The 23,165-nt window shown below is 31.1% G+C and overlaps 1 protein-coding gene and 1 long non-coding RNA gene across 2 annotated transcripts in view; one reads left to right on the forward strand and one right to left on the reverse strand.

The window, feature by feature from the left end:
• The first annotated feature begins 8,198 nt into the window (after nucleotides 1-8,198).
• Nucleotides 8,199-23,165, forward strand: part of LOC126744583 (transmembrane protein 131) — a 141,180-nt gene continuing 126,213 nt past the window's right edge. Inside the window, exons 1-4 of the mRNA XM_050452056.1 lie at nucleotides 8,199-8,386; nucleotides 8,466-8,521; nucleotides 8,598-8,689; nucleotides 8,765-8,888. Of these exons, the coding sequence (XP_050308013.1) occupies nucleotides 8,293-8,386; nucleotides 8,466-8,521; nucleotides 8,598-8,689; nucleotides 8,765-8,888 (366 nt within the window). The 5' untranslated portion in view covers nucleotides 8,199-8,292. The remainder of the gene's footprint in view (nucleotides 8,387-8,465; nucleotides 8,522-8,597; nucleotides 8,690-8,764; nucleotides 8,889-23,165) is intronic.
• LOC126744603 (uncharacterized) lies at nucleotides 11,969-22,327 on the reverse strand. Its single transcript, XR_007663250.1, has 3 exons — nucleotides 22,083-22,327; nucleotides 13,875-14,156; nucleotides 11,969-12,183 (listed from the first exon to the last, which is right to left on the reverse strand). It is a non-coding gene; the product is annotated as an uncharacterized LOC126744603 (long non-coding RNA).

Here is a 23,165-nt window from a genome sequence, read left to right on the forward strand (position 1 = left end):
ATCAAAACTAGAGGATGGTCTTTATATCAAAAGAAATAATAACTTACTGTTTCGGCGCTATATGTTGATGATCTTTTTGTTTTTTCATCAGATGTTAAAGAAATTAAATATCTTGTTAGTCACTTAAACACTAAATTTAAAATAAAAAAATCTTGGTGAAGCTAAACAATGCTTAGGCATAAGAATGATTAAAGACTATAATAAAGGATGTATTAGTATAGATCAAGAAATGTCTATTGACCAATTATTAAAACGTTTTGGCATGTCAGAAAGTAAAATAGTTAATACTCCACTAGAAAGCGGCGTAAATTTGACTAAGGTCGAGGGCGTGACATGTGATGCTAATATTCCATATCAAGAACTGATAGGAAGTTTAATGTATTTGGTAGTAATGACACGCCCTGACATTGCTCATGCGGTGAGTCAGCTTAGTCAATATAATAACTGTTATACAAAGATACACTGGCATTCTGCCAAACATATCAAAGCAAAGGAGGCTATATATTTTCGAAATCTGTGGTTTGAGATCACTGGAAGACTGGACTGTATTGATATTTATAATGACAAAGTGCACAAAAATTAGCAAACAACCCAGTTTTCCATGATCGGTCTTAACATATAAGATATACGGTACCATTTTTAAGAGACGAAATGTCACAAAATAAAATCAATGTAAAGTATATGTCTACTGATAAAATGGTTGCCGATATCCTCACAAAGCCACTACAGAACATTAAAAATTCTAAATTCGTAAATTATTTAGGTCTATGTGATAGCTATGAAACTAATATTTAGTTAATGTGAACTTTTGTTTAAGTGGGGGTGTTGTGAATATTCAAAGTTCACTATGTTTAACGGGCTCGTTGCGACCTCTATGTTTTCGCTGTATTAGATTTAGTTTTATTTTATGTTGGTTGCCTACTCTGTAAATATCTTTAGTTATGTAGTCCATTAAATTCTTTCGTCGCAACAACAAGTATATAGTTTTCTTTTCCCAATGATTATCCTATAAAACATAAACTCTGCTATGATATTTTAGCAAATAGGATGTTCTGCAAAAGGGAATATGGAGAAACTCCTTACCTCGTGCTGTGTAAGAGGATACATGTACAGAGAAAAGGTACAGACACTCTGGGCTTCTAAGAATACCATTCAGGACTTTAAATGCGAATAAACATCAAAGAACTGCCTTCTGGTTGATAAAGAGTTAATACTCAAGTATGACATGGTCTCAGAACAAGAGTAAGATTCAGGCCCGAATTTAAAAGAGCATATCTGGAAACCTTGATAAACTTGCGCTAAACATTTTCAATTCTCTCAATGTAAATGGGAAAATGAGTTGACCAAATTATATTTGAAAATTCAAGAAGAGATCTCACTAGGTAAATATAAAGGACTTCAATGCTTACACATTGGTGAAGTCTTTGCAAGATCTCTTGATAAATCCAAGCAGTTTATTAGCTCTATTTATGGTATACTCGAAGTGGTGGGAAAAAGTAAGTCTCGGGTCCAAAAAGACACCTAAATCCTTGACTGAGTCAAGCTACTTTAAGGGGATATCTTCAATAGCATATTGACATTTGAGGAGAGAAGACCCTTAAACGAGTAAACCCACATTTCTCGATATTTAATTATATTTCATTCGCTTACACCAGGAAAACACTTTGTTTATATCTCTCTGGAGCACCAGCTGATCTTGAGAGGAAGAAATCCGTCGAAAAATCTTCAAATCATCAGCAATTAGCAAAAAATCAAATTGGCAAAACTGTTTTGTAATGTGAGCTTTTATTTTCGTTGGGAGTTATGCTTTTAACTTTGCAAAAATATATTTCTCTCGTGTTTTTACATTTAGAGGCTATTTTCACATAATCCATTGAAAGTTCACATAAAACTGTAAATACGATAATTATGTTTTAATCTAATTCGGTTAAGCAAACATATGATGTCCTTCGTCGATGTTAAATTAAAGACGTTTATTATTATTATAAATATTATTATTCGGGGGAGAACTGCTACCTGGCTTCTTCCCTAAATAGAGGGGGACGCAATTCTTTAATTGTGCCACTGGAGAGTACTAGTGGACTGTTCTTATTTAATTTGTTTGTTTATCGAAGGACCACAGCTTATATTGTGCTGAACCAATTAATTTAATAAATGAAACAAATCTTATACAATAAAAATATGCTGATTTATTAGATCTGAAGATAGGAAAATGGAACAGTCTTTTTGTATACTTAATTTTACCTTATTTACCTTCACTTTGCTTCTTAGCAGGTAACTTTACTCACTTCTTACTAACTACTAGCAATGATGCTTATACTCTAATTACAATGGGTTAATTACTTTAACATATTGTATCAACACACGACGACCGGGCACATAACTAGCGACAATAATACAGGAGTTTTTAACTGGGCTTAGAGTATAAGGGTCCTGATGGATCTTCCTAGGTCACTAAAAGAGAGAGAGAGAGGGGGAGAGAGAAAGAGAGAAAACACTTGGGTATTAGCGGTAATAGCTATACTAGGGAAAACTTCCGTAAGCAACTTCTCACTCCGATCGCGACTCGACTCGCACTCTACTTCTCGACGACAGTGCCTCAACTCGACTGTAACAGTAACTCAATTCAACTGTATACTGCAACTCTTGGACCAGTTTTTGGGCATCAAGGGTCTGGAGAGAGACCCATATTAGAGTTTAAAGCTTAAATAGAATACAGGTAACTCGTGAGCAACTTCTCACTTCGATCGCGACTACGACTCGCGACTCGACTCACACACTCATCTCGAGGACAGTAACTCAACCTGACTTCTGCAGCAATTGAGATCGACTATATAACTAAACTTTGACCGTGTGACTTTTTACCAGCTTGTTTTACTTAGTGGGTGTAAAAATATTCAATAAGTGCATCTTTTATCAACAAGGGATGTGAAAAAGGGCTTAAGGCTTAAGTGACAGAATATTCTGGCTCAAATTTGACGTTCACCTATATGGGATCTCTTAGACGTACGTTTTCTTTATTATTATTTCTCAGTCATATAACAGTGGCATAGCCAGCAAAGAGGGGCAGGTGAGGGAAAGGTGTGACCTTACGTCAGGCATTATCATATTAAATAAAGAGAGATTTAACCACATGAAAAATCACAAAATACTCATACAGATTAATAACAAAATTTAGAATATTATACACAAACTTCTTGCAAAACTATGCAAGCACTTACTCTATGAAAAATTTGAACTTTGAACCTTTTATACGCTGCTTTTTCCTGTTGTTAACTTATTCTACTGGTAAGCAAGAATTATCCTGCTGGTAAGACAAACAAGAAGTTCATAATTCAATTTTTAATGTTACTTGGAGGATAACTTTTTCAGACACTTTACCAGCCGGTCCATAATTTGGCCCTTAAGAGGGAGTTCATTTTAACTGATTGTAAGATGGCAACGTCGCCAAAGTGACGAGAGTATTACGTTGTTTTTGCTCCTCAAAAATTTAGTGTTTTTATGCAGATTAAGGCAATAAAAATTGTTCAAACCTGGTAATTTATATTGCCTAGAAACTAGTCCATAAATTAGTGGAAAAAGTCTATGATTTTCTAGACACATAACTTTAGAACTATTTAAATTCCTTTCTCGGGTCCGCATGTGAGAAACGTAAACATTGCGCAGTATAGCGAATGTCAAGGCAACCTGCTTACAAGGTTGGTTGCGGTATTGCCGGCTTGTCGGATAAAACTGACTAATTATGGAATGCGATGTTTGTAAAAAAAACAGCTCGCAAATTGAAATTTTTGCTTGTGATGGTTGCAAAACTCGATTATGTAGAAATGAAGTGTTGTCATTGAGAAATGCTTCTGAATACAAGGTTTTGCAGCTTAAATCAAAGCGGCACTTGAAATTCTACTGTGAAAAATGTACTAAAGGTGAATCATTTTCTCTATATCAATCACTAATTGAGGAGAAACAAAAACATATTGAAGCTAAAGAGAAGATTATCAGTTGTCTGGCAACAAATAATAAGGAATTATTACAAAAAATAGAGATGTTAGAGAAGAAGCTTCAAAATACGCAGAACGAGAGCAAGGGGACCTTTTCTGACGTGGTAAGGAGAGGAAAACCAGAATCTGTTGTTCTAATAAAGCCTGTTGATGAGCAGGATGGCATTTTAACCAAAAAGGAGATTAGGCAAAACGTAGATCCTTCTAAAATTGAAGTTTCGAAGTTTAGGCAAATTAAGGGAGGTGGTGTTGTAATAGGCTGTTCGGATCAAAACCAGATTAAGGATCTTCGTACACAATTGGAAAAACAGTTAGGACAAAAATACACTGTGGAGGTACCATCTTTGAAAAAACCAAAAATGAAAACAGTAAATATTAACAAGGATGATGTAGGTTTAGAAGACTCTGATAGTACAATAATAGATTTAATTGTTAAGTGGAATAACTTATTTGACGGGGAAGATTTTTATATGAAAGTTTTAAAAAAATCGGTAAATAATTTTAAAAATATAAATCTTATCCTTGAAGTCGATTCAATTACTCATAACAAATTATTAAGTCAAGAAAGGGTCAAACTAGGGTGGTCTAGGTGTCGTGTTTTTAATCACGTAAGTGTCCTACAATGTTTTAATTGCATAAGCTTTAATCACTATGGTAAGGATTGTAAATCACAACAAATCTGCTCAAGATGCTCTGGCAATCACTCTTATAAAGAATGTAGGTCTAATGAAAAAAAATGTATAAATTGTATAAAATCTAAAAAGCCAAATGAAAACTTAGATGTTAGTCATGAAGCCTTAAGTCGAGAATGTCCTTGCCTATTGAGAATAATTAGCTTATATAATAAGGTTGACTATTTATCTGACTGTGTATAAATCTATTTCAATATGAATAATATTAATAGCAATATGTCTGCCATTCTTAAAATGGCACATTTAAACTTAAGGTCGATTTTTACGGGATTTCAGGAGTTTGTGGATTTGGTAATAGGTAATGATTATGACATTATCGCAGTGACAGAAACTTGGTTAACTAATAACGTCTCGTCAAATGTGATTTCTATAACTGGTTACAATTTTTATCGCAAAGATAGGTCTACTGGCCGAGGTGGGGGGGTAGGATTTTTTGTTAAATCTCACTTAAAGGCTGAGATTCTTAACCTTAATATAGGTACAGATATAGATGGTTTTGAAAATATGTGGTTAAAAATTAATATAAACAGGGTCTCTATTACTGCTGGGGTCATATATCGTACTATGAATAATATTGGGGCTTGTGCAAATGCACTTGACAATATTCTACCAGAAATAATATCAACCTCCGACTATGTAACGGTTCTAGGGGATTTAAATATTAATTTTTTTAACAGCAATAATCCAATATCCGACATATTTGATGTTTTTGGTTTCACTCAGACCATTGATGAGGCTACAAGGGTCACTGATAGAGTATCAACATTACTAGATCCTATATTTTTTAGTGATGCAGATGCTATTATGGATGTTGGCACCATCTCTGCTATCGGGATAAGTGACCATAAGTTGGCATTTTGTAATATACGCTTACCAAATCTTAAAAGAGTCCAGAAAATAATATCATTCCGCAGTTACAAACATTTTAATGAAAACCTTTTTAATACAGAGCTTTTATAAATACCCTGGGATAACATATATTATTTTCCAAATATAGATGACAAAGTACAATTTCTGACACAGAACCTAATAAAATTATTTGATAAACATGTACCAATAAAGACCGTCCGCGTTAATAAACCCCCAGCACCTTGGCTTACACCAGCTCTAGAGGCCATATTAAAGGAACGTGATAAGGCTAACTTAAAATATAAAAAATCAAAGTCATTAGCTGATTTTAAAGCTTATAAGCGGGCTCGAAACTTTGCACTTGCTTCTATTCGAAGGGAAAAAAAGGGCTATTTAAGTTTTTTGGAACAACAAAAAAATAGTAAGTTACTCTGGAAAAATCTTAAAAATATGTAAATGTGTATGTAAATGTAAGCTCAAAAACTTCTAATAGTGAATTTCCACTTGACTCTGTTAATCCTGATAGTGCAAATGACTACTTTTTGAGTGTATTTAAAAAATCAAATAAATGTGACCAAAAAATACATTTTTATAACACAAATAAACTTAAGAACAACTTGCACTTTCAATTTAATATGATAGATTCCAGTTCAGTGAAAAAAAATATTTATTCCATTAAGTCCAATGCTTCTGGTCATGACAATTTGACACTTTTTATAATAAAGCTTAGCCTTCCTGCTATCCTACCTCATTTGACACATATTGTTAATTCTTGCCTAGAAGCTGGGTATTTTCCAGAGGACTGGAAAAAGTCCATAATTCTTCCTGTTCCTAAGACCAGAAAAGTAACTGCTGTGAATGAACTTCGTCCCATAAGCCTGTTGCCTGTCTTATCTAAAATTCTTGAAAGAACTGTTCACACACAAGTATTAAATTACCTAAATCTTAATAATTTGCTCCCAGTTCATCAGTCAGGCTTTAGGTCTGGACATAGTACTACTACTGCTCTTCTGAACTTAACTGACAACATAATAAGGGCATTAGACAAAAATATTGCGGTTGTCCTAGTCTCCCTGGACTACTCTAAAGCTTTTGATCTGATAGACCATGATTTACTGTGTGCTAAACTAAAATATCTGGGCTTTGACGAATGCTCTGTCTCCTTTTTCAGGTGCTACCTGACAGATAGACAACAGCGCGTACAAATTGGTAACAAGTTTTCTTCTGCTGAGACTGTGATATCTGGTGTACCACAAGGATCTATAATTGGACCACTTTTGTTTCTAATATACATTTTTGACATTTTCCAGGTAATCAAAAATTCAGATTCACAGTCATATGCAGATGATAAACAGGTTTTGCATTATTTTGACCCCAATAAACCAGCAGAAGCTGAAGCATCTCTCAATGACGATCTAAAATCCATCAATGATTACTCAAGAGAACATAACTTAAAGATAAATCCTGAAAAAACAGAGGTACTTCTGTTTTGTTCAGAAAAGCGAAGAAAACTGCTAGAAGGTAGGTTGCACCTGAAACTGGGCGACACAACTTTGGGATTTTCTAAAAATGCGAAGAACTTAGGGCTTATCATTGATACTGATTTAAGGTTCAGAGATCATGTGAATAAGTTACTTCAAAAAAGTTATGTAAAAATGAAAGTTCTCTATGCCAACAGATATATCTTAGACTTTAATATTAGGAAAAAACTCTGTGAATCTCTGGTTTTGCCAATTTTTTATTATTGTAATATAGTGTACTACCCCTGTTTAGATTTAGTGACAAAAAATAGATCGCAAGTTGTGCAAAATAACTGTTGTCGCTTCATATTTGGTCTGAGGAGATATGATCATGTCTCAGCAGAATTTAAACAATTAAATTGGTTAAATGTGTCGGGTGTGGTAAAGCATCATTTTGCTACTTTTCTAATGAGGTTGTTAATATCAAATATTCCTGTATATTTGAGGGAAAAGTTAGTATTTCGAACATTTATTCATAACCGTGAACTTCGTTATGGAAATCACTTTACTATGCCACAACATCATTCAGCACTCTTTCAAAGAGGTTTTGCCTATAATGCAGTATCTTTATATAACTCCTTAGATCCCTATTTAAGAGATATTAGTTTAAACGGCTTTAGGTCTCAGTTTAAAACTTATTTGTTAAATTTACAAAATACTTAGTGTCATTATGAATTATGTTTACTTTTCACTTCTTTTTTGATTTAGAATAGGGATGGTTAAGTGTAAGAGTAGCCTAAGGCTAAACTTCGCCATTTGTATTCTTTAACCTTAATCTTATATGTATATACCTATAAAACATTTAAATCTGTGTAATGTATATGCATGATTAATAAAAGACGATTTATTATTATTATTATTATTATTATTATTATTATTATTATTATGTTACAGTGAAATACTAATGTAAATAAAAAAAATAATAAGCTTGACTACTTTATTTATTGTTTATGGCCATAGTAACAGTATGAAATTGATGGATGATAGGCGATGCCTGCATTACGACCGATAAAAACTGGCGTCTTTTCGGCACCACTCGGCGCATTTTCGTCGCCCTTAAGACTTAGTGTGAGGCAAGCCTTAAGTGCTTATCAATCTTGGGCGTCTACCCTTAAGAAAGGACGCTCTCAGCTGATCAGTTGTCAACTGTCAGTAGTTGTCCCTGAATGAATGGAATAGTGGATAAAGAATGAAAATATTTTTCATTTTTGGGAATAAAAGTGAAAAAAAGGAGAAATGTGTGGAAGACGACCGTTATTTTATTCGGTTTTGTTTGTGCTTTTTAATTTGATCAGAATCACTCATCCTACGTACCATGACAGTGGTCACGGTAAGTACTTTCTCACCATAAGATATGTTTATCTGAATGTTTATATATTGTTTAATTGCAACTAATGTACCCTTTTTAGGATATATCACTAAAAACTCACAATATTTTGATGATGAACTTTCTCATATACATGAGGTAACACTTTCATTAACTTTATATTAATTTCTTTGTTCTAATGTGCTTTTTTCTAAAATTTTTATGGGACCTTTAGGAAATGGGATCCCAGGGATACTTTCATAATATAGATTCGCTTGGTATGTTAAACTTAAGACTGGAACCTGAATTTCTTGACTTTAGTGAGAGGTAAAGTCAATTCTATTTATTATAAAAAATACTTGATAGACAAGAATTTTTATTTTATCTAAATATTTGTTTTAGATCACTGGGGGTTCCTCACTCTAAAACAGTTAGACTCTTTAATACTGATTCTAATAAGTCTATAGATCTCACATCAATATCAGGAAATACTGTTCATTTTCACAGCTCATTTTTTGAAGACAAGGTAAGTGGCATTTCTTATTCCATTAATTGTTAATATATGTTTATACTAGAGGCCTATTTACAAAATCCTAAATATATCTAAAATGTTTAATGTGTGTGATGCTAGCGTCTGATCGATATCCAGCAACCAAAATCGAGAACACAGCATATGCCGGTTGCCAGCGACCAATTTATAGTCTGCACTCCCTGTTATTTAATCAATTTAATGCCTGTATCTCCTGAAATTCCCAAGGGATTTTAATAATTTTTTGTCCAGATATTAACAATAAATACCTAAATTGACTGACAATGGTCTCAAGCCTCTACAAACTAAGGTTTTGTTGTGAAAATTAATTAAAAAGTCAAATGGTAAAAAAATGAAAAAGGCTCTCAAAATTCCCAAAGGATTTGGATAAAACTCTTTTTTATAAAAGATAATAAATATCTAAATTGATTTTAGATGGTTGCAAACCTCTACAAACAAAAGTTTTTTGGTAAAAAATTATTGAATTTTTAGATGTACAAAAAAAATTTAAAAGCTATAACTTCCAAAACTCCCAAAGGATTCGAATAAAACTTTTTTATGTTATTATTAATAAATATCTAAATCGATTTTAGATGGTTGCAAATCTCTACAAATGAAAGTTTTTTGGTAAAAAATTATTGAAATGTTAGATGTATTAAAAAAACTTAATGGCTATAACTTCCAAAACTCCCAAAGGATTCGAATGAAACTTTTTTATGCAATTAGTAATAAATATTTAAATCGATTTTACATGGTTGCAAACCTCTACAAACGAAAGTTTTTTGGTAAAAAATTATTGAATTGTTAGATGTATTAAAAAAACTTAATGGCTATAACTTCCAAAACTCCCAAAGGATTCGAATGAAACTTTTTTACGCAATTAGTAATAAATATTTAAATCGATATTACATGGTTGCAAACCTCTACAAACAAAAGTTTTTTGGTAAAAAATTATTGAATTGTTAGATGTATTAAAAAAAACTTAAAGGCTATAACTTCTAAAACTCCCACAGGATTTAAATAAAACTTTTTTTAATATCTATAATAAATATTTTAAGTGATGAGATTTAAGAAATGTTGCAAAATTCTCTATTTAAACTAATTAAACTGAGTTATTTTAACCAATCCAAAGACCATAATAATTTTCCAATTGTTTATTTTTTTATATAACAAATACAAAGGTAGTGATTTCTGAGTAAAAATACAAGATCCAAGTCCAGCCAAATAGTAGTATGGAATTAAACCATCGGGGGTAGCTCTAAGTCGTCGATACTACAGTCAGGTCCTACAAAAGGAGTCCGGGTCTTCCCTGTAGGTAATCGCTCTCTTTCAGGAGACAATAGTCAATATTCTCCAGAAAGGTCCAATCGAAAATTACGTTAAAACCACTGGCTGGATTGTTACCAGGATGCCTAGAAAGTATACCCGAGGAGGTTTCATTAATTGTATTTAAGGAAAACTTACATAGGCCTCGTTTGTAACAATGTGTGGTTTCAGTTAAGATCCTTTTGAAAATTCATCCAGGAATTTGTATATGTTGTTAGAAGCAGTTAAGTTTTTACCCACTGAACTGCCCAGCAATAAAATTCTTAACGCACTTTGGTGTAATTTTTTTTTTTTTTAATTTTGTTTTATTACACGACGGGGAATGCATTTACGCACGAACTGGGACGCACAAGGCACTCCAGGACAGTGTGGGGGTCGGTGAAGCCACTACCCACTAAACCCCTCCGTAGGCGCCGATATGTACCCATCTTAACTTCTAAAAGCCAAACTAGTTTTATACACATATGTGTATAAAACATATGTGTATAAACATTTGGGTGGTGCAATTCCTATAAATATAGGCAATCATGCATCTTATTATCTTAAAATTTTTGCGCAAGCGATTTTGGGCAAAGCCAGGTTTTTGAGATTACCCAAAATGCATAATCGCCGCATATTTATAAGAGCCCTCCATATGTGTATATATTTTGGTTTTTGGAAAAATCGCGCTTTACTAATTAGGTGGAATATACAGTTTTGAAAGTTATAGTCGTTTATATTTTTCTATATCTAACATTTCAATAATGTTTTAACAAAAAACTTGCGTTTGTAGAGGTTTGCAACCATCTAAAATCAATTTAGATATTTATTATCTTTTATAAAAAAAAGTTTTATCCAAATCCTTTGGGAATTTTGAGAGCCTTTTTCATTCTTTTACCATTTGACTTTTTAATTAATTTTCACAACAAAACCTTAGTTTGTAGAGGCTTGAGACCATCGTCAGTCGATTTAGGTATGAATTGTTAATATCTGGACAAAAAATTATTAAAATCCCTTGGGAATTTCAGGAGATACGGGCATTATATTGATTAAATAACAGGGAGCGCGGACTATAAATTGGTCGCTGGCAACCGGCATATGCTGCGTTCTCGATTTTGGTTGCTGGATATCGATCGGACGCTAGCTTCACACACATAAATGTTTAAGCTTGTAACTATTAAAAAATTCTGTTAATTATTTTTTTGTTAGCTAACATCGTTTGGCTTAAATAACTAATAATAATAGCAATGTTTATTAATTACAATATTAATAGTTAGAAAATATAAACACAATCAAAATTCAGTAATAAACACATTTAAAAAAAATCATTGAAGTGCTTGTGCCTGAATAAGGTGAAAAATTCAGGAGTTTTGTCAAAATTTGGTATCAAGTGAAACAATCAGTAATAAAAATTACATCAAGGATATAGTTAAGTCCATATTAGACAGCACTGTCTAAAAACATAGTCATGTAAGACAAACACAAGCAATAATCATTTAGGATTTTGAACTAATTAAGTTATTAAAAATGTTTCTGAACTTTTTTTACAAATTTTCTGGTTTTCTATTTGCATTAAGTGCTCAGGAAGCATAATATACAATCATGGTGAAAAGTATTTCAAACTTCTTCAGCCATTAGTTTTATTTGCTGTATGCTGAGGTATTTTGTCTTGTGCAGATATTTTGACAAATTTTCTTTAAATAATTTTTTCCATTCTTAATATTTTTAAATTACGAGACAGTTTTACCACTAACCAAATCTGTTTATTTTACTCTAAAAATAAAACTAAACTTAAACTACTAAAATAAAAAATATTGCTTTAACTTGAAATTAAAGTAAACAGTAAAACCATCAGCAGTTGGCAATTCTTCCCAATAAAACCTTATAATGGCATGACTGGCAAGTCCTTAAGAATTTTCTGCTTTTTTGAGTATTCATTCCTCTGCTGCATAAACTTGTTTCTGGCATAGAGAACTCACTTTTGGACCTTAAAAAGTCAGTTGATGCAAAAACTGTTTCAGAACGACTATTTTTAAAAAAAACATTTCTTCTCAGTTTTTTATTAAATCATTTTTAAGACCCATTTTTGCATAGTCTCTAATTTTTTAAAATGATTTTCAGACACTCCAACCTAGTATGCCATTATAAATGACTTTGTATTAAAGACATTAGTTCTTTAAAATTTATAAAGTTTTTAAGGTAAATGAACCTGGGAAATAGTCCCCTGATTTTCTGAGCTAAATAATTAATATGTATGTTCCATCTTGCTAAATTGTCAATTTTAATTCCAAGGTGTTTAATAGATGACACTTCTGGAATGACATGATTTGCTAGTTTTAAATTTCCAAGTTTTGGAAGAAAATTCTTGTAGCCTGCAAATGGCATATGTTTTGTTTTTTCTACAGTCATTAAGTGTTAACTTATAGGTTATGTTAACTAATGGCATCTACCTTCTACCCTGCTCTACTTAACCTTAGATATCCATAATTTTTTAATTCAAGAGAAAAATCTTACAAAACATAAATAAATATATATTATCAATATTATCAATATAGCATATAAGTAGTTGTACAATTTAATGAAATGGAACAAATAACAGACTAATTTTAAAATAGCAGATAGAAAGGGGACAGATTTAAAAAGTTTGAAGAAACAAAAATTTTAAAATTTTGAAAGTTGTATTATAGGCATATTTTTTGTATTCAACTCTCCTGCTGGAAATAATTAAAGATTTTATGTTTAAAGATTTGTTGCTCCAAAATCAGGAATAGAATTGTAATGCTTTGAAATATTATAGCAAAAACTCACAATAGGTGTTCGGTGTAGAGGAGGTTATCAGACCTTTAAATCTAATATTTATATTATGCACATGCAATCTATAAATAATTTTATTGTAAAGATATATAGGTGTCTTATAAGATAGTAACCTATTATAAAAAGATGGACAGTGCACTGTACACCTAGTTTCCATTTTAACCCAGTTTTTTGCAGAGAGTTTATAAGAAATTCTTTCATATTTATGAATTCCATAGATATACCGCAGGTAGGAATTTTGCATTCCTTGTATATGTTTTTTTTTGAATTTGTGTCAAGCAGTTTTCATAAACGACATCCCCATAGTCAACCACAGACAGAATGAAAGTGTTACATAAAATTGTTTTAATTCCTGCAATAGAATGTGTAGATTGCTATATAATAGTTTAAGTCTAAGGTAAGCTTTTGGAAATAATGAGATATGTGCTGGTCAAACTGCATTTAACTCTCAAAAATAAGATTAATACATAAACCACTTCCTCAACTCTAAAAAATCACTTTCAATTTGAATTTTCAATAGTTTCCAAGATTTTGCTTTACAAAATATAATCAAGAAGTCTTACTTTCAATTCAATTGTAAATATATCATTTACATAAATATGAATGGTAAGAGGCAGAAGACCTAAAACACTAATCTGTGCTACAGCAAATTTGACTTGTTCTTTCAGTCACTCAAATTTCCCTTAATGTTAACATGTTGCTTTTTGTTCAATAAATAACTATTTAATAAATCAAATATTTTACCCCTACAAACCCCAAAAAGTTTATTAAAAAGTGTTTTATGGCAAACTGTATCAAACGGTTTTTAAAGATCTACAAAGCGGCATAAACAAAAAAAGGTGATAAAAATTTAATTTTACTCACACTGAAAGTAGAGGACTGGGACATCTTTGCATCATGTCTAGACCTGGCCAAAGCATTTTAGTATGTCTCTAATAGTATTTTGCTCAAAAAACTTGTTTTTTATGGATTCCACTCGGATTGTGTTTTACTGGTGGATTCTTATTTTCCTAAAAGGCAGCAATATGTATCCTACAATCCTACAACCAACAAAATTCTTAGGAGGCGTTGGTACATCTGGGTGTACCCCAAGGAACTGTCTTAGGCCCAAGCTTCTTTGTCATTTATATAAATGATTTGGTAAACCTTCAAAAAAAGAATGAAAATCTTTTTTAAAAAATAAAGCCTTTTATAATTTAGAAGAATTTGTAAATAGTAATAAGAATTTTTAATATAATATATCTTTAATAGAAAAAAATAAATAGTGTGTAATTAGTGTAGTGTCCAATTTTAATTATATTGTTAAGCTTTCTTTTGCTAAGGCTTTTACTTTTGACTTGTAAAAATGCTTTGCATATTTCTTGCCAATATACCTCTCTGTGCCCTGTCTCTAAATTTGTCTCTTTTTTTATATAAGTTGATCTACAATTTTTTTCAATTCTAAAATCATTGAATTTTCCAAGCGCAGAATATCATTTTCATAGCCTGTAATTTATTTAATTTGTTTTGCAAGGTTTTCTTCCAGGCTACTATAAAAATTATTAAACTCATTCGAGTTGTCATTATTCTCAGTGATAATATTACCACTACTGCTTTTCATTTCATTGATTTGTGTTTTAGGTTTGGTCTTATTACAGGTTTTATTTAGGCAGTTCCAGAGATTTCATTTTGATGTAGAATTTTTATTTATTTGGGCTTGAAATTACTCTTTTTTACTGTTTTTGATTTTGTGTTAAACTGATTTATTTATCTTAATAAAATTGATAAACATTTTTTACATGTCAATAAATGTTAAAGCAGATACTAAGTCTAGAACATAAATGTAAAAATAGAAATGCGAAACATATGCATTTTACACAATATACAGTTATAAAGGTTAATATATATATTTATTATTAATATATATATATACAATATTAAAGGTTAACAAGATGCAAGTCAGCATTGCAGTGCCACACTTCTACCATAATTCACACTGTAAAATCATTAGCACTTGGGTATTCACAACTTTGATGTGTTAACCATTTCTTAAAACTCTAGGTATAGACAGTTTTAGCACAAGTTGGTAATGAAATTTGAATAGAAGCTAATGGTTAATTACATTTATTGTCCTAAAACTATCATGAGCCTGTAAGATCATGTGAATATAACAATTTTTTTTATTTAAATTGAAATAGAATAATTATAGGGAAAAACAGTATAGAAAATAGAATTGTCTTTCATTAATAGATGTGGACCTCTGGGCATTTTGAGTTAGATATTTTTATCATCATCAGATTCATCTGAAATCATGATTTGGCCACACATTCCAGGTTCAACATTTTTTCGTTTCATCATTGGGATCAGAATCCAATCAGTGACATATTGTCTGAGTGCAGAATGCTTTTTTTAATCATCCTTTTTTTGTTTTGTTTTTATTTGTATCTGAATCTGATCTATATGCAATCAGAAAGGATTGATCCGAGGATAAATAACATAAGCAATAAACATTTACATAGTAAAAGGCTTTGCTGAGAACTCTTGATTATACTTTTAATTAGGCTACCTGAATAGAGCAGTAATTTTTTCTCAAACCACAAGGAAAACAATATTGGTTAATAGGTACAGGAATATTGTTTTTTTCTGTAAAGTTTGTCACTCTCTTAAAGATTTTGCTAAAAATGGGTAAAAAGAAATTGGTCTGTAACCTATCTGAACTCGTATCACCCTTTTTTTATGAGGATCTAAATCTGCTTATTTTTATGCATGCAAGCACAATATTCTCTATTGGATTTCCTACTTGCTTGTTGATATTCCTTTAATAATTAATAAGCTTTCCATAGTTCTGCTGTGTTATTATTTAAGATTTAAAGGAAATTTATACGTAAAAATAATATAAAATACTCTATAAATGATATGGAGAGCATGACTAAGAGTTCCTTTTATATCATGCAAAACAAGAGTCTATCTGCAATTGACAAGAATTTACAGGTAGTCTAATTAAATAATAAATTAATTTAACTAGAATATCCATAATTCTTAAAGATTAGTCTATTCACTTATAAAAAGCTGGGACTTCTAGTTTCTTAACATAACTTGAAAAGAAGATCAACTTGCTAGGCAGTATATCAGGCAATTTTTACAAAAAAAAATTCCTTCTGTAGTCATATTTTAAATATATACAGACTTTAAATAATATCTACGTTAAAACCTTATTAATGTTTAATATCTGAAGAAAATAAAACCTATTTTTGGAACAATATTTTGAATTTGGATTATTGGACCGCATTTTATTGATAATATATCAAATGTATTTTGCCTTATAAATTATTATGAAATAAGGTTCCTAATCATCTTATTATTTTTATTTGATAATGCATTACATTTTTATTATCTTATAATATTATAATATAATACTTGTATAATAACTACCAATATTGTGTTTTCATGACAAGTTAGATGTAAATGGTTTATAATATAAATAAATTATATCATATGAGCATGGAATAAATATTAACCTTTTATAAACAAAATCCAATAGTGTGACTAGAGCTTAATTTCATAAGGGTTTTAACTCGTTTTGGGATAAAACTTTTATTTGTAACTATTGTTTGCTGATTATAATTAGGTTAGTTCAGATGTTCATACAGAATAAAAAAGACGTGGTAATTACAATTGACCTTATTTCAAAAGTGACACAATTTAAATAAAAATATTCAGAAAGTGCAAAAAACTGTTTTCTAAATTATGTTATTTTATGTAAATTTAAAAATAAGATAAGCTCATGTTTTGTCTTTACTCGATAAATAAGTAGGACTCATATTTGCGCCATATTTGTGTTGATCCCAAATAAAATGATAGTATTAAGCCGCTTTTGGACAAATGGTATGCATGGTGGTAAATCAACAAAAATAAAATTTGCGACATCTAGTGGACTACTTGTGCAGTTAAATTAATAAAAATTTGCAAAAAAATAAATAATTTGTTCTCAAAAATAAGAATGAGTGTTCTTTGTTGTTTATGCTAAATAAAATGGCGAAACGACTCTTTGGATAAATATAATTTGATTTCAATGATAAAGTGTCTTCAGAAATTTAAGTAGAGGTTATACCGGGTGATAGAGGAAAAACATTTAAGAAAATTTTTACTTTTCGAGATAAACAAATGAAATATGGTATATTGGTAGAATGGATATAATAATACTAATAATAAAGGAAAGGGGGAACTTTATTTAGGAAAAAAAATACAATTACAAAGTTAATAGTTTAAAGGCGAGATTCAGCGCACAAAGATTCAGATATCTAAATGCCTATTCTTCCATCTAATCTAATTATCTATACTATACTAAGTTTTAAAATAGGAATAATATAAACGCTATAAATTATAAAGAGTACATCAACCAGCAAAAAAAAGAAAATCTGACAGCATATATGCCTACACAAGGAAAAAGAAACAAATTCAACCCCACAAACAAAACACATCACAAAGCAAAAGATACAGTCTGTTATATCTATGTATATCATAATATTATAGTCTATTGCACTAATTGTTATCATCATCGGAATAGAGAAAAGAAAGTAAAAATAAAACGAAACACTCACTAAATTATGTTTTATTGTTCCTGCAGTAATTTTTTAAAAATGTATTTTTTAAAAAAATATAAGCTAAAAATGTTTTTGGTATTAGTTTGGCAGCAATTTATAATTTTTGAAATTTGATAAGAAAATGATTTTTTATAAGTTTCGGTTGAGTGAAGCGGTGGTGTTAGCCTTCCTTTATACCGGGTATTAGAGCATCTTTTGACATATTCAGATGTTTTCCGTCAATTCCGTTTAAATTGGAAGTAATACTGCCTTTCTTATTTTAAATAACACACTTGCCATATTATTACGTATTTCAACATAAATTGATATTCTGAGAAAAATGATACCGCATTTGCTACTTTTTGTTTTATAATCATAGAAAAAAATCATTTTTTCAAATTTTATAATAGGGTGCCAAGAATGCGTTAAAAGTTTTCATTTTAATACGCCATCGGTTTGGCGAAAGACTTATTTCTATTCATGGTCCAATTCCTTGGCTCTCAAGATTACCGGACTTGACAATTTTTGATTTCTTTGTGTAGGCGTACGTACAACGCCCTATATAATCTACTGCAGTGCTTGACTTGCAGGAATTACGACGAAAAATTACCAAAGCTTTTCAAAGCAGAACTCTAGGAATATAGGAAAGGGTTGCATTTAGTTTAAAATTGTTCAATAAATTGTATTGACGACATTTTGTTCGAGTTTAATTACCGTTTGTGTGTACCTTATGCTACGTACATATTAATAGAATCTATTTTTTTATTTTAAAATTAATTAATAAAAGTATTAGATATTGTAAACAAATTTTGAAAAATTGTTGTCTTATTCTCAAATAGTAATAGTAATATGTCGAAAAAAGAGACAGTCGTGTCATTACAATATTTTGTATGCTATTTTTATTAATTAAATTCGTTTATTCATGTCACTTACTTTGTCTTCTAATGGGCTTATTTATCAACCAATTAAAAAGATATTCATTTCAAATTATTTTGAAAAAAGAACTGCATTTCAAATGAGGTTTTTTCAAAAGTGGTGGTCATGAAAATTATTTGGTCCTGTTTATTTTTTTTAAGTTTAATTTTTTTTATATAACTTATAACTTACATCCTTATTTCTAGTAGCAGCTTCCACAACATCATACTACCAAACTTTATATCTGATAAATTTTCCCTGTTCTTAACGAAGCTATAACATCTAATGCATTTATTACTATTCATTAATTCATTCGTATTAGCATGATCAAAATTAAAATTGCGCTGTTCCAGTAGGTTTCAACTGCATCAAAATCAATATGTCTTCCTCTACTTTGCAAGATTTTTGGCTCTCTTGAATATACATTGTAAAATTTTAATGATGTAGTGATCAATGATTCTTGGACTTTCTAATACTCTTGCTTGAAACATATTTTGATGGTTTTTTAATACTAGATAAATAATTAAATCCTTATCTCTACCTGATCGGGTTGTGTCATGTACAATACTAAATAAACTCACATCAATTAAAATATTTTTAAAATTTTCTGATTCCTGAGTTCCAAAATCGATATTAAAGTCACCAGTTATGATAACAGAAGATTGTTTATCAAGAATGCTTTAAATCACACCACCCAAGAAAAAGTTTCGATCTCAACTCTTAAAAAACTGAGAGACCTATAAAGAGAAACTATAAAATATTTCCTATTATTAGAAACTATTTTAATTGCAAGTAACCAATGTTTTTTCTGTGTACACACCTATATTTTTTATTTAATTTTTAGATTATTTCTAACATAGATTAATGATCCGCTGGCCTTTCTACTGTCACTATCCATTCTATACACATTATAATCAGCAATGTTAACTTCCGTTTCCAAAATATTATCTGTTAAGCATGTCTCAGTCAATGTGATTACTACTGGATTCTTTTTTAATGGTCAAGTCACAAATTTCATCAAAATGGGCTGTTAAACTAGGTGTATTAAGAAATAACAAAAAGATATTATTATTTTTATCTAAGATATTAAAATTTCGCCTACACCCACATCTAAAAAATTATCATTTACAAGATTTACAATAATTATTGATTGATTATTACAATTTACCTCTTTCCCTGTTTTCCCCTTGCTATAATAGTGTAATCTATGGTCATAGCATAGTTAAAAAGTTTAAAATGAAAGTAGTTAGAGCTAAGTAAAATAAAAAGTAAAAGACACACCACAAACAAAACAAAACCACAACAGACACAAACAAAAAAAACCTGCTAGACAGACAGTTAAAACCAAAGTTAAAAACGAGTAAAAAACAGATTAAGCTTATCTGAATGAGTTATGTATTCACCCACTGAATAAAAAGGGTGCTGGACAAAAAACCTTCTTGATACTGGTTTGAAATGCCTGTACCCCTCTATCTTCTTAATTTCATTGGGTATTGTATTGTATCTTTTGACACACATTTAATAGGGACTCATTTCATACATGGTTGTTTTATGTCTAGGCGCTGCAAAATCAAATCTATGTCTTGTCTTATTACTGTTAATATTTACATCACAATTTTTTCAAAAGAGATCTTTATGTTTGGAGGCAAAACAGCATACTTGGTACAAGTAAAGAAAGTATATTGTCAAAATTCCTAATTTTTTAAACAAAGGAGAACAATGCTCTTGAAAAGCGGATCCACACATTGTTCGTACAATTCTTTTTTGAATAACAAATGTTCTTTTTATTGACTCCGTAAAACATTATGCCAAAACATTCCCAAAACATTATGCCATAGGCTATATGTGAATGTACATATGCATACTAAACTGAATTATTGATTCCCTACCGACAACGTTTTTTTAAGTTTTAAATAGCGAAGTTTGAGGACGTTATCTTTTTACATATTTCATCAACATCGCTTTGCCAATCTAAATTTTTGTGTAAAGTTAGACCCAAAAATTTAGTTTCGTCCGATTCATATACAATAATTCCATCGATGTTTAGGGGCATATCATTATCAATTATTTTTAAAGTCTGCCTTTTGTTTTGAAAATGAATGAATTTTGTTTTGCTTGAATTAAGGACTAACTGATTTTGCTCACACTACTTTTGCATCTGTAAGGCTGTAGAGTTCAAGATCTAAGGCTATTTGACAGTTCATGCATTGCATGATTTATCATCTGCAAACTGGGCTCGTACTGTATATGGTCCGCCAATGTCATCATTTAAGCTGTCAGCATTTAACACAATAAAGAAAAGTGGGGATAAAAGTGAGCCCTGTGGAGCACCGGTATCTACGTCTATAAAACACGATTGGAATGTATAATTAACAATACTGTTCTTGTCACCATCAATCTCAACTGACTGAGGCCTGTGGCTCAGAAATGACTTAATCTCAGAAATGCTTTGATACAGAAGACGGTCATGATCCATCATATTGAAGGCGTTGCTTAAATCAAAATCTCCTTTTATTTTATATATGGGCACTACCCTAATTTTTTTAGTATAGATGGAAATATTCCTTCTTGAAAAGACTGATTAATTAATATACAGATTGGTAGACAAATTGCCGGAGCGACTTTCTTGAAAATGTTGAATGGTATTTCATCAATTCCTGCTGATTTCTTGGAACAAGTCTTATTAATTATATTGTAAACTTTATACACATCTACTGGTTCTATGACAAAATTTTGTTTGTTTTTAGTGAAAGGGGTTTGTACAGTGTTTTGAATTTTTTCTGGTGTAGGAAGATCACAAAAGTGTCCATTAAACAACTCACATAGCTCATTAGCGTCAATGATTTGTTGGCCACTTATGTTTATTTCCAAGAAGGATGATTTATTAGCTTTGCCACTTTTTTTTTTTAAATATTACATACATATTTTCTTTTATTTTCAGAATTTTTGATTTGAGAGTCATAAAAAAACAATTTTTTAATATTTAGGATTTGTGCCTTATACTCCTTTCGTTTTTCAATATTTTTTTTTTTGTTTAGAAAGCCGCAATACCTTCTCATCAATACACCTTTTTTTTGGTATTTTTTGGAAAAGCTAATTTAAAGTAATCGATAAAGATATCAAAAAATGATGTAAACATGTCATTTGGGCTGGTATGGCGGAGAATGTCATTCCAGGGTTCTTTAGTTAGTAAGGAGGAGAAATATTCCGCATTTTCTGGTGAAAAATATTTGAATACCCTCGCCTTTTTATCGCTATTCTCACAATCCCCAATAACAAAAAGGGTCAGTTCAATACATTCACGATCTGATAATCCAGCATTGTAAATTTTTGTACTTCTTAAATCAAAGTTTATAAAAAAGTTATCAATCACAGTTTCTGTAGTGTTGCAGTTCCTTGTTTGGGCACTATATGAGGAAAACACACCAATCAGGTTGATCACTCAGGTCGCTATGATGACATTTGTGGATAATCGAAACAATGTTGTTAACAACCTTTCTAGTTTTGCGAAGAAGATATCAAGATTTGCATTTGGGCTGCGGTATTATACACTGACAATTATATATTTTGTTCTATTTATTGTAAAACTACTCACACAATGTTCAACGATCTTTGGGATGTTTTCGATCTTCGTAGAAATTGTTGACTGCTTTAGGTTATCCTTAAAAGGCAACATGCTTCCTCCACCACCAACACCATCACTGCGGCAATACACAGATCCCATCTTGAAATTGTCAGTTTATACGTTTTCTACCTCATGCTCCTTTAGGCAGTGTTCACAAATAGATACAACACTATACTTGGGTTACCGAACAGATGGAGTGGTCACGTGATCGTTCTGCGCCGGAGGTATGGCCTAGAGCCTCGATAGGGTTCATGATTTGGGGTTTTATTTAATTTTATTAGTCGAGCGGCTTTAGATCGTTTTGGTTCAATTTTCTGCTATTCGAATATTTGAATCTTCGCAAATATATACTTATATTCAATCTATAAATTTAAATCTCACAGGCCTACCAGCGCAGCCCCTAACTTGTTATTCCTTCTTTCATTTTAAAACACATATTTAAAAAAAAGATAAAAGCTACTTAAGTAATTCTCAAAACCAGATTATGATCATAAAATTATATTTTATAATGGCCGGGTTCATCAGAAAAAAGCGCTCCCTGAGCGCTCGATTGTTGCTCAGTTATGACAATTTTTATTGGTCCTTACTATTATAGACAAAACTTCCAGCGCTCAGGTAGCGCTCGGTTCTGATTAACCTGGCCAATTATACCCTAAATGTTTGACCTGGCACGATTACTTAAAAGTCTTACCCATCCCTTTTCGGTAAACTCCAATATATTAACATAACTTTGCATAACAAAATACTTAAAAGGGATTATTATATCATTACCTGGCACAACCTCAAAATCGGTTTGGACCATAATTCTCCTCGTCTAAATCTGCCTAGGTTCCATTGATGGGCGGGCCTATATTTCGCGCACATCATTTACTCCATCTGTTGGGTAATCCGACTATATTATATTGGTTCTGGTTAACTGTCTGTTCGAATTCATGTATTTTGGAACGCTTTGTGCATTTAGATGCATTATTTTAAGCTGATCTCTTGTAACTGAATTGACGATGTCTGGATTGAGCTGGAGCACTGACGTTTCGGTAGTAAATTTTTTGCGAA

This window comes from Anthonomus grandis, chromosome 14 (assembly GCF_022605725.1).
Source record: "Anthonomus grandis grandis chromosome 14, icAntGran1.3, whole genome shotgun sequence".
NCBI lineage: Eukaryota > Metazoa > Arthropoda > Insecta > Coleoptera > Curculionidae > Anthonomus > Anthonomus grandis.